Here is a 12810-nt window from a genome sequence, read left to right as displayed (position 1 = left end):
AGAATCATCAACTAACAGACACAGACTGCTGCTTATCCCGACCGCCAGATCATTTATGTATAAAGAAAATAAAAGCGGTGATACCAAATTTCCCTGGGGCAATCCAGACGATACCCTTGTCTCTGATGAACACTTAACGTCGAGGGCAACATACTTGGTTCTGTTACTTCAGAAGTCTTCGAGCCATTCACATACCTGGGAACCTAATCCATATGCTTGTACCTTTATTAACAGTTGACAGTGTGACACCATGTCAAATGCTTTGCGGAAATCTAAGAAAAATCAGATTGGATACGGAAGTACTAAGGAATGATGAGAAACGCTTGAAGTTCTCTAAGACTATTGATACAGCTATAATGAGTAGGTCAGTAAGCAGTTCAGTTGAACAAGAATGGACATCTCTAAAAAGAGCAATCACAGAGGTTAGAAAGGAAAACGTAGTCTGTTACGAAGAAGTTAACTGCGAAGAAACCATGCGTAACAGAAGAAATACTTCAGTTGATCGATGAAAGAAGGAAGTACCAAGATGTTTGGGAAAATTCAGAAATACGGAATTACAAGGCACTTAGGAATGAAATAAATAGGAAGTGCAGGGGAGCTCAGACGAAATGGCTGCACGAAAAATGTGAAGAAATCGAAAAACAAATGATTATCGGAAGGACTGACTCAGTGTATAGAAGTCAAAACAGTCTTCAATGAAATTAAAAGCAAAGGTGGTAACATTAAGAGGACAATTTGAACTCAATGTTAAATCCAGAGGAGAGAGCGGATAGATGGAAAGAATATGTTGTAGACTTCTATGCGGGGGAAGACTTCTCTGACGATGCGATGGAAGAAGAAACGGGAGACGGTAGGGAAGAGATAGGGCATCCAGTATGAGAATCAGAATTTATAAGAGCTTTAGAAGACTCATTCGAATAAGGCAGTTAAAACAGATGACATTCCAGCAGAATTTCTAAAATCATTGGGGAAATTGGCAACAACTATTCGTGTTGGTGTGTAGAATGTACGAGACAGGCGTTATACAGTCAGATTTTCGACTAAACATCATTCACACGATTCCTAAGACTGCAAGAGCAGATAAATGCGCGAATTATCACACAGTCTGCTTGACAGCTCATATACCCAAGTTGCGGACAGGAATAATATACAGAAGAATGGAAACCAATTGAGAATGTGTTAGATGACGATCAGTTTAGATTTAGGAGAGGTAAAAATTAGGTGGACTGATAAGATAAGAAACGAAGAGTTCTGCGCAGAATCGGACAGAAGAGCAATATGTGAAGAACACTGAGAAGGAGAAGGGACAAGATCATAGGACATCTGTTAAGGCATCAGGGAATGACTTTATGCTACTAGAGGGAGCTGCAGAGGCCAAAACCTGTAGAGGAAGACAGAGATTGGAATACATCCAGCAAATAAAAATAATTGAGAACTTAGGTTGCAAGTGTTACTCTGAGATGAAGAGGTTTGCACAGGACAGGAAGAGGCGCGCCGCATCAAACCAGTCAGAAGACTGACGACTCAAAAATAAATAAATAAATGATGATGATGAAGTCCCATACTCCGTAACTGAGCATAGGGGACGATGGGGGAGACCCGCACCTCCGTACTAGGCAAGGTCCTAGTGGAGTTGGTTGGCCATTGTCTTCCTCCGACCGTAATGCGGATGAATGATGATGATGGAGACGTCACAACGATACCCAGTCATCTTTAAAAAGGTGAAAATCCCTGATCCCGCCGGGAATCAAACACGGGACGCCGTGCTTGGAAAGCGAGAACGCTACTGCGAGACCACGAGATGCGGACAATAAATAAATAAATAAAAAGAAATTAAAAAGGCAACAGAGGGGCATAGCTGATAACAGAATCAAGAAAAGTCAAGACACGTTCAGAGGATTTGCCGATCTGAAAAAAGCTCTCGACAATGTAGAATGGGGCAAGATCTTCGAATTTCTGTGAAACATAGGGATGATCTATAGGGACAGACAAGTAATATACAATGTGTACAAGAACCAAGAGGGAATAATAAGAGTGGAAAAGCAGGAACGAAGTACTCGGATTAAAAAGGGTGTAAGACAGGGATGCAGCCTTTCGACCCTACTGTTCAATATACACGTGAAAGAAGCAATGATAGAAATAAATGAAAGGCACAAGATTGGAATTAATATATAAGGTAAAAGGATATCAATGATAAGATTGTCTGATTACATTGCTACCCTCAGTGAAAGTGAAGAACTAAAGAACGTGTTGAATGGACTGAACAGTTTAATTAGGACAGAATATGATTTGATACGAAATCGAAGACAGACAAAAGTAACGAAAGGAGAAAAATGACAATCGAGAGAAAACATCAAAATTGGGTATCACGAAGTAGACAAAGTCAAGGAATTTTGCTACCTAGACAGTAAAATAACCCTTGTAGGACGTAGCAAGGAGGACATAACAAGCAGACCAGCACTGGCAAAAAGGGCATTTGAAGCCAAGAGAAGTCTACTAGTATCAAGCATAGCCTTCATTTAAGGAGAAATTTCTAAGACTGTACGTTTGGAGCACAATATTGTATAGTAGGGACGTATGGACTGTGGGAAATCTGGAAAAGAAGAGAATCGAAGCATTTGAGATGTGGTGCTACAAAAGAATGGTACTAGAGGGAGATGTAGAGGGTAAAAACTGTAGAGGAAAACAGAGACTGGAATACGTCCAGCAAATAATTGAGGACGTAGGTTGGAGATGGTGTTGTCAGATGAAAAGATAAGCACAGTACAGGAATTCGTGGCCAGCCGTATCAGACCAATCAGAAGACTAATGTCACAAAAGAAAAGAAAAAAAAAGGAAAGGGAGAGAGAGAAAGGGAAACATGGAATTCGCCTCTTGCCCTTCATCCATGGTTTGTAGGATCTCATTTGAGAAAAGAGGAAAAGAGCATGCTGGGTTTCACACGAGCGATGTTTTCTAATATGCTCTGATTTATGGACCGCATCTTACCGTATCAAGGAAATTAATTATAATCGAAAAGAGAAAATGTTCAAGGATTCTGCAGCAATATGATGTTAAAAGTATTGGTCTGCAATCTTGCAGGATCGTTCTTCTATCCTTCTTATATACACAGGAACCACCTGCATTCTTTTCCAGTCACATGGGAATTTGTGCTGGGTGAGAGATTCGCGATATGTGCAAGCTATGTAAGGGTCCAAAGAAAAGTACTCTTTGTATAGTCAAACTGCAAATCCATTAGGACCTGGGGAATTTCCTAATAGTGAACAATTCCAACAAAAAACTCCTGACACCGTAGGAAATCTTTCATTTAGAAAGAACTCTTGCAACGAAAAAGACTAAATCAATATAAAAATAGCCCATTGACCATGTTCGCCGATAAAACAATAACAAACAGAGATGTAAGACACTGCCAGACTAAACAATAGATTAATATCTCTCCACCTCTTTCTCTCTCTCTCTGTAACAGTGTCTGTCCCTCTCTCTGTCCCAGTCTCTGTCCCTCTCTCTCTCTCTCTCTCTCTCTCTCTCTCTCCCCCTCTCTCTCTCTCACATACACACACACACACACACACACACACATACACGTGCACAGATACACACACATACACACACACACACAGACACACACACACACACACACACACACACACACACACACACACAACAAACGATCGAATATCAAATCATACATACCTGAGTGGAAGGGAAGTCATTTTACATAGGACCAGAATTTTCTAGGTTTTTCGGCAATAGCTTTCGCTAAGCATAATGGTGGTAGTTGTAAGCTTCGTGCGTCGATCGTTTTCCAGACGTACGAATTTCTATTAAATTTTGGCTGTCGTCGGTCTAAGGCACTGCAGTCATGGGCTGTGCGGCTGGTCCCGGCGGAGGTTCGAGTCCTCCCTCGGGCATGGGTGTGTATGTTCGTCCTTAGGATAATTTAGGTTAAGTAGTGTGTAAGCTTAGGGACTGATGACCTTAGCAGTTAAGTCCCATAATTATTTTTTTTTGCCTTTCGTCATTTGTGCGTTCTTCTTTGAACCGGAAGTGACACAGCCTTTGCTTCCTCAGCATGTTTCGAATTTCGTTGTTAAACCACGGTGTGTCTTTTCCGCTCTTAATCAACTTATTCGGCACGTATTTCTCTAGAGTGTGCTTTATAACCCGTTTAAACCTTACCCATAATTGTTCTATGTCCATCGTATTGGAACTAATTCATATCAATTCATTGTCAAAAAGTTACGCTAGCAACTGTCTATCTGTTATTTCTTGCAGAAATATTCTCCTAGCCTTGTCGATTGATTTGTTAACTTTAGTAACCGAAGTTTCTATGGTATCATGGTCACTAAGTCCCATCTTTATAGTGCCGCCGTCGATTAAGTAAGGTCTTTTCGTAGCTGCGAGATGTACTGCATTTCCACAGCGTATGGGCTGTCGAACTAGATGCTCAAGACAGTTTTCGGAAAATCTGATCAAAAGAAAACAGAAAGACTGTCTCTACCCCTCTTCAATAAATTCATAGACGTCGCGGTTCATAATCGGGAGGTTAAAGTCGTCTCCACTAATATGGGAGCCGCGTGGGACTAGCCGAACGGTCTGAGGGCGCTGCAGTCATGGACTATGCGGCTGGTCCCGGCGGACATTCGAGTCCTCCCTTGGTCATGGGTGTGTGTGTGTTTGTCCTTAGGATAATATAGGTTAAGTAGTGTGTAAGCTTAGGGACTGATGACCTTAGTAGTTAAGTCCCATAAGATTTCATACACATTTGAACTTTCTTTTTGGATCCAGATGTAGTATGGAATTCCTGTATGATGGTCTGGATAGATGTCTGCCTATTACACATTACGACCCTCTTAAAATGTCGTCGGACTCTGTCAGTCGACAGACGAGGTCAGCCTGTACGCTTTTGATCTGTACGTGTCCCTTCACGTTTCCACTTCACTCTTCACTATCACATCGGAAACAGTGGACCTAGAGACGTTTAGGAGTGTAGAAATCTCGCGTGCAGACGTATGACACAAATGACAATCAATCACCTGACCACGTTCGAAGTCCGTGATTTCCGCGAAGCCCCCCTTTCTGCTGGAAAAGAATGCAGGTGGTTCCTGTGTATAAGAAGGATAGAAGAACGATCCTGCAAGATTGCAGACCAATTCCTTTAACATCATTTTGCTGCAGAATCCTTGAACATATTCTCTTTTCGATTATAATTAATTTCCTTGATACGGTAAGATGCGGTCCATAAATCAGAGCTTATTAGGAAACATCGCTCGTGTGAAACCCAGCATGCTCTTTTCCTCTTTTCTCAAATGAGATCCTACAAATCATGGATGAAGGGCAAGAAGCGAATTCTATGTTCCCCTTTCTCTCTCTCCCTTTCCTTTTTTTTCTTTTCTTTTGTGACATTAGTCTTCTGATTGGTCTGATACGGCCGGCCACGAATTCCTGTACTGTGCTTGTCTTTTCATCTGACAACACCATCTCCAACCTACGTCCTCAATTATTTGCTGGATGTATTCCAGTCTCTGTTTTCCTCTACAGTTTTTACCCTCTACATCTCCCTCTAGTACCATTCTTTTGTAGCACCGCATCTCAAATGCTTCGATTCTCTTCTTTTCCAGATTTCCCACAGTCCATACGTCCCTACTATACAATATTGTGCTCCAAACGTACAGTCTTAGAAAAACAGTACATACCTGAGGAATATGAATGAGAACAATGGCGTATTTAAGTTTACAGAATAATGACAGTATTTATTAATACTTTTTAACTACAACTAGATGATCAGAATTCACAAACACAAATCGGGAAAGGAATGAAATTTGATTCGCAAAGCATACACTGGGTGGAAGCTAAACAATATTCTTCCCTGAATCGCTGGCCGGAGTGGCCGAGCGGTTCTAGGCGCTACAGTCTGGAACCGCGCGACCGCTACGGTCGCAGGTTCGACTCCTGCCTCGGGCATGGATGTGTGTCATGTCCTTAGGTTAATTAGCTTTAAGTAGTTCTAAGTTCTAGGGGACTGATGACCTCAGATGTTAAGTCCCATAGTGCTCAGGGCTATTTGAGGCATTTGAGTCTTCCCTGAATTACTCCCTTTTAGAGAGCAATCTGAATTCGTTTACGTGAATTCACTGTGAGGCCCAACTCTATTGAAATAGAATCAACTACGACGAAGTATACCACGAACTATGGTTCACTTGAGAACGGGGGGCTGTAAACATCATTAACAACCCTACGCCTGTGCAGCAATACCTTACCCTTTCACTTTGATTCAGGCGGTAGCAGAAAACTGATCTCTGTGGGCGAGAATGGTGCTCTCTGGCAGATGGAATGGTGACGAAGAAGGCAAAGAATCACAATCACTTTCCACCAAGTCTCTGTACAGGTGCTGAATTAGAGAAAAACGAAACCGTCCCAACATTGCACAAAACAATCCAGCTGTCCTCTACTCATTGAATCTCCCCTGCTGACTAATCTGTTGGCCTGTTACCCAATCCAGCCACAACACCGAGGCTCCCATGCTGGGGGAGGAAGCCACCAGTTTACGTATCCTGAGAGGAAGGAATCACTGACTCCAAATCTCTCTAGTCTGAGAAAAGAAGATTTTACACTAGGGAGGCGTCGTTCTCAACTTAAGCATGGCCGTGTTTTCGCAAAAGACTTCTCCTAGATGCCAAAATGAATTGCCGAAAATGGTTGTGTTCAGAATAAAATAAAATATCTCAAAGTATACGGCTCTTGGTGAAGTTTGTTGACACTGAAAAATAACAAGAAAGTCAATCAGTCTGATTAATATCCTCCTGGTAACTAACAATATTTCCTTGACTAATTTACTATTTTACTCTGGAAAAAAACGTTATTTTGAAACTTCCTGGCAGATTAAAACTGTGTGCCGGGCCGAGACTCGATCTCGGGACCTTTGCTTTTCGCTGGCAAGTGTTCTACCAACTGAGCTATCCAAGCAAGACTCACGCCCCGTCCTCACAGCTTCAGTTCCGCCAGTACCTCGTCTCCTACCTTCCAAACTTTGCAGAAGCTCTTCTGCGAAACTTGCAGAACTAGCACTCCTGAAAGAAAGGATATTGCGGAGACATGGCTTAGCCGCAGCCTGAGGGATATTTCCAGAATGAGATTTTCACTCTGCAGCGGAGTGTGCGCTGATATAAAACTTCCTGGCAGATTAAAACTGTGTGCCAGGCCGACACTCGAACTCGAGACCTTTGCCTTTTGTGGGCAAGTGCTCTACCAACTGAGCTAGCCAAGCATGACTCACAGCTTTACTTTTGCCAGTACCTCGTCACTTACCTTCCCATATCTCCGCAATATCCTTTCTTTCAGGAGTGCTAGTTCTGCAAGGTTCGCAGGAGAGCTTCTGTTAAGTTTGGAAGGTAGGAGACGAGATACTGGCAGAAGTGAGGCTGTGAGGACGGGCCGAGCACACAGTTTTAATCTGGCAAGAACTTTCATATCAGCGCACACTCCGCTGCAGAGTGAAAATCTCATTCCGGAAACGTTATTCTGGGTTGTCAAGATAAGTGGGGGACGTCTTATGCATAAAGGATTCGATTCAATTGTTTCATGCTTACTGGACAGAGGGGACATCTTCCCCAGCTTTGGCCAGCTATAAAGCGGTGTTAGACGTTGCATGCCCCTGATCTCGGATTGTTGGCAGTCAATTAAAAGACCGCTTTGAGAGTAGAGTGCCTGCCAAGAAAACTGGGATGTGTATAAGAGGTCCCTATCGTTAGTCTTCATCAGAGGTGCAGGGAACGATCATGTGTGACAACAGCATAAGAATGTGAGTCGTGGATGCCAAGATGTTGTACATTAATGAAAAGCCCATGGAAGGTAAACAAAGTTAATATCTTTGTATACAGAACGGTAGACGGCAGTTGGACCATAAGTCCAGGCAATTGTCTGCCAAATGTCTGCATGATGATGAATTACCCTCCGATTGCACACCAATTCTTTCAAATGTCAATAATTAGCACCATGATTATCGCTTGCGGAGCTTTGTGAGGGAGTCACTGACTAAAAGCATGCTGGCCGTGGTTACCGAAAAATTATTATTCTCCCTAAGGGTAAATGTAGCAATATCTAAGTTAATGTGGATGAGTAGTAATAACAAACCCATAATGTTTGGATACAGTACGTATTAGGGTAACGTTGCAAAGAAATACACTGCGTGATCAATTGAATCCGGATACCCCCCAAAAACATATACTTTTCATATTAGGTTAATTTTGCAGTCACCTACTGCCAGTTACTCCTTATCAGCGACCTCAGTAGTCACTAGACATCGTGAAAGAACAGAATGGGTCGCTCCGCGGAACTCACGCACGTGGTCAGGTGCTAGGGTGTCACTTGTGTCATACGTCTGTACGCGAGATTTCCACACTCCTAAACATCCCTAGATCCACTGTTTCCGATGTGCTAGTGAAGTGGAAACGTGAAGGGACACGTACAGCACAAAAGCGTACAGGCCGACCTCGTCTGTTGACTGACAGAGACCGCCGACAGTTGAAGAGGATCGTAATGTGTAATAGGCAGCCATCTATCCAGACCACCACAGAGGAATTCTAAACTGCATCAGTATCCACTGCAAGTACTGTGGCAGTTGGGCAGCAGGTGAGAAAACTTGGATTTCATGGTTTAGCGGCTGTTCGTAAGCCACACATCATGCAGGTAAACGTCAAACGACGAGTAAACATTGGACGATTGAACAGTGGAAAAACGTTGTATGGAGTAACGAATCACGGTACACAATGTGGCGATCCGATGGCAGGGTGTGGGTATGGCGAATGGCCGGTGAACGTCAGCTGCCAGCGTGTGTAGTGCCAACAGTAAAATTCGGAGGTGGTGGTGTTCGCAGGTGGCCGTGTTTCTCATGGAGAGAGTTTGCACCCCTTGTTATTTTGCGTGACACTATCACAGCACACGTCCACATTTATGTTTTAAGTACCTTCTTGCTTCCCAATGTTGAAGAGCAATTCGGGATGGTGATTGCATCTTTCAACACGATCGAGCACCTGTTCGTAATGCACGACCTGTGACGGGGTGGTTACACGACAATAACATCCCTGTAATGGACTGGCCTGCACAGAGTCCTGACATAGATCCTATAGAACACCTTTGGCATGTTGTGGAACGCCGACTTCGTGCCAAGCTTCAGTGACCGACATCGATACCTCTCCTCAGCGTAGCACTCCGTGAAGGATGGGCTGCCATTCCCCAAGAAACCTTCCAACACCTGACTGAACGTATGCCTGCGAGTGTGGAAGCTGTCATCAAGGCTAAGCGTGGGTCAACAGCATACTGAATTCCAGAATTACCGATTGAGGGCGCCACGTACTTTTAAGTCACTTTCAACCATGTGTCCGGATACCTTTGGTCACATAGTGTATGAAACGGAACGAGCATTTGGTAATGATGGTAGGGAAGGTGAATTATGGATTTCGGTTGAGTGGGACAATTTTGATAAAGTGTGGTTCATCTGTAAGGGAGACTACTGGTGTGACCTGTTCTTGAGCGCTGCCTGAGCGCTTGGGATCTGCTGTAGGTCGCATAAAAAAAGACAGGCTGATTTGTTACCGGTAAGTTCGAACAAGACGCAGGATTATCTTCTCGAGGAAAACTATTGAGGAAATTTAGGGAACCATCATTTGAAGCTCACTGCAGAACCATTCTACAGCCGCTTACATATTGCGTAAAGACGTGATAAATTAGGGCCCATACGGAAGCATGTAGACAGTTGTTTTTTCCTCGTACTTTCTGCGAATGGAACGGGAAAGGAAATGACTAGTAATGGTACACAGTACCCTCCATCCTGTGCGCGGTGACTGGCGAAGTATGGTAATAGATGTAGATGATCGGGGAATAATTATATACAGAAATCCTGAACGATGAATGACAATGTTCTTAGTGGAGTGACAACGCCCGAGAAACTCGTCGTCTGTCAACTTATGAGACATATTAATAATAAAAATTCCGTGTAGATCAAAGGTCTAGTACGAGTCTGTCAATTTTACGCCACTTTAGCTTCATTGGGTGTCCATAAATCATCGCAATAGTACAGCCTGGGAAACCGGACGTACAGTTTAACGTGGAATCCGAACCCCGTGTAGTTCCAGGTGACTCTCCACATAATTGAAGGATGAATGCTACTTTTGAGGGAGACTGAAGTATTCGATTCAGCGACCTTTCGATTTCCAGAAACGTGTTTCATCATTATACTATCACACCCGACAGTGAGTCATGAAGTTAATTCATTTTTGCGTTACAGGCTAAATTTAATAGTGGCTTCTCATTTTGACAGGAGCAGTTATCTGTGAACCTACTTGCAGTTATCTGCGCTCACAGGTATAGCCTATAGAAATCAGTGGAAGCAGTTGACAAAATTAATGACATAATCGCTAGTCATTTGTTCATTGATAATATTTATTTTTTGCGTTTGAGATTAAGGAGATATTTACTAGCGCAGTGGCTGGATTGCACAGTAGTGAACCTAACGTCGGCACAAAATAATATCACAGCAAAAAAAGAATCTGACATGGAACCAACCGTCAAAACAACCATAAAGTTCTTCGCATTCAGAAGTCGATTCTTCTTCAAGACTTATCTTCCGTCAGAGGATTCGATGACACACGCAAGGATTCAACCAAAACAGTTTAATTAGCCAAAATGTTACCAAAGTTTTTTTTTTTCAGAAGTATGTACAACTTTTGTTCAAAAGAAAGTCACTGTTTAACTTCTCATCGACAAGATAGTAATTAGGATAGTAACGCCAGCTCGGAACTGACAAGGATGGGGAAGGATGTAAGACACAAACTTTTCAAGGGAAATCAGAGAAATGCTAAATCTGGACGTCCGGACTGAGACTTGAACCCCACTTCTTTCGCTTGTTAGTCAAGAGCGACACACTTTACACACTACACACACACTACATCACAATTAAAATAATCGCTTATATGATACACGGAATACGCAGTTAACTGAACTTAAGCACCTAAGTTATATTTGGCATACTGTACAGAAAGTTGGAAATTCTGTGTTGCCAATATATTTGCAACCAGCAGTTCTGATTACTTATGTCTCTTGACTGACCTTGTTGTCACTCTGAAGGAGGAGGGGTCATCTAATGATGACAATGATTGTCGAATCAAGGAGGGAATGTTTTAATAAAAATGCGATCGTGACTGATGAGAAAAGTAAATACATTTAAAAAGATCAATTTTCAACCATAACGCACTGTTTGAATCCATTCTGCTGTAAATCTTGAGATATATTTGGAAAGAGATGTGGTAAAACCACAATCTTAAATTCACAGATTTTTGACACAATGCTGTCATTCCAATTTTACCTCTGGGCCCATTGCCTTTGGTTCAGTTATTTATCTGTCTTACAGTGTTTAAGATTATAATTTTTGCTATTACGATTTTGATAATAATAGAGATATCAGGGCTTTACAAAATAGCAGGCCTGCTCGGTATGGACTTACCGCAAAGATGAGATTCCACACGGTTTGCTTCAATCCTAAGCTGTTGCCTCGACTAGCACCAAAGATCTTGCGCTTCCTACGGATCGGAAAAGTCTGGTAGCTTTCGTATGCCGCGGGCCCCTCTAGAGGGAACTTCGACTGCAACGTGGATGCACAAAGCGCTGAATGTCAGAGGAGTGGGACGAGTGTTGTTTCGATAGTAGAGAAGCTTTTAAAGAATGACAGGCCTTGTTCTTTTAATTTCACTAACATTAATCATATTTTCAGTACAGGCCATGATAAAAATCTTAAGAACCTGGTAACTTTTAACGCAATACTCGTTGAAATTTTGAAGGTAGCGGAGATAAAACACACTACGTCGCTTTCATAACCTTTACCTTGTACGAGTAACTGCATTCTCGTTTCTGTACTTAGTGCGGGCTTTATTTACAGTAAATAGCAAGTACGGGAACGTGAACGTTAAGGAGTTATAAGAACCATATTTTAACAATTTTTTCAATGTATCTTGACATGGAGGAAAGCAATCGAAATTTACAAAAAATCGGTGCGTAGATCTTTCTAAGTTCTACAACTTCCTCCTACAACATTTTTTGATTAGAGCTATAGTTTTTCACTTATTTAAGAAAACCCTTTTTTGCAATTTTGTGATTCGTTTGGTCATGTTCACCATCTTCGATAGAATTTCGTGAAGAAGAAACTAAATTTAAAATTTAATTTCCTGCACGCTCATATTTTTCGTTTCAGGTAATAATTTTTCAGATCTCTTCTCCATAGTGCCTGGAGTACATGGAAGAGCGACGTCGCCCGGCGGCGCGCTGTGGTCACGGGTGCGGTCGACCAATATGTCGTCGATACCTCACTAACGACATCGAAACGTGAGAATTAAATGCTACGTTGGCTCTAGTTTGAGACAAGGAATTATTTTTCAGAACTTTTCTATTCATGATAATATGCTATTCTACATTGTCATACCTGGTGAACGTCGGTGGCACATGTTTCGTGTTGCAAGCAAACTGATACAAGCACCACACTGCCGACCAGAAACAGGAAACGCATGGCTCCTGAAACTGAGACATACAGTGTATAAGACAACATATAATAGGATCAGGAGTCACTGCGTACAGAAACGATGATGAATTTCTCCAAGACGACTGATCGGCATAATTAATAACTCTAAATACTAGTACTGTATTAAAATATTTGTAAATATTGTACGTATCAGTCATTGACCTTAACAGTGTTTCTGCTTATATTTCTTTTTTAGTTCACTATCCCTTCCAGGAATTACAAACATATCTCTATACACTGGA

The 12810-nt window shown here is 42.2% G+C and overlaps 1 protein-coding gene across 1 annotated transcript in view; it reads right to left on the bottom strand.

The window, feature by feature from the left end:
- LOC124788978 overlaps nt 1–12556 on the bottom strand; it is a 47952-nt gene extending 35396 nt beyond the window's left edge. The window contains exon 1 of the mRNA XM_047256267.1: nt 12473–12556. Coding sequence (XP_047112223.1) covers nt 12473–12556 — 84 coding nt within the window. The remainder of the gene's footprint in view (nt 1–12472) is intronic.
- Between the last annotated feature and the right edge of the window lie 254 nt (nt 12557–12810).

Source organism: Schistocerca piceifrons, chromosome 3 (genome assembly GCF_021461385.2).
Source record: "Schistocerca piceifrons isolate TAMUIC-IGC-003096 chromosome 3, iqSchPice1.1, whole genome shotgun sequence".
Classification (NCBI taxonomy): Eukaryota; Metazoa; Arthropoda; class Insecta; order Orthoptera; family Acrididae; genus Schistocerca; species Schistocerca piceifrons.
The sequence above is the reverse complement of the archived record's forward strand: the minus strand, read 5'-3'. Positions and strand labels throughout refer to the sequence as shown.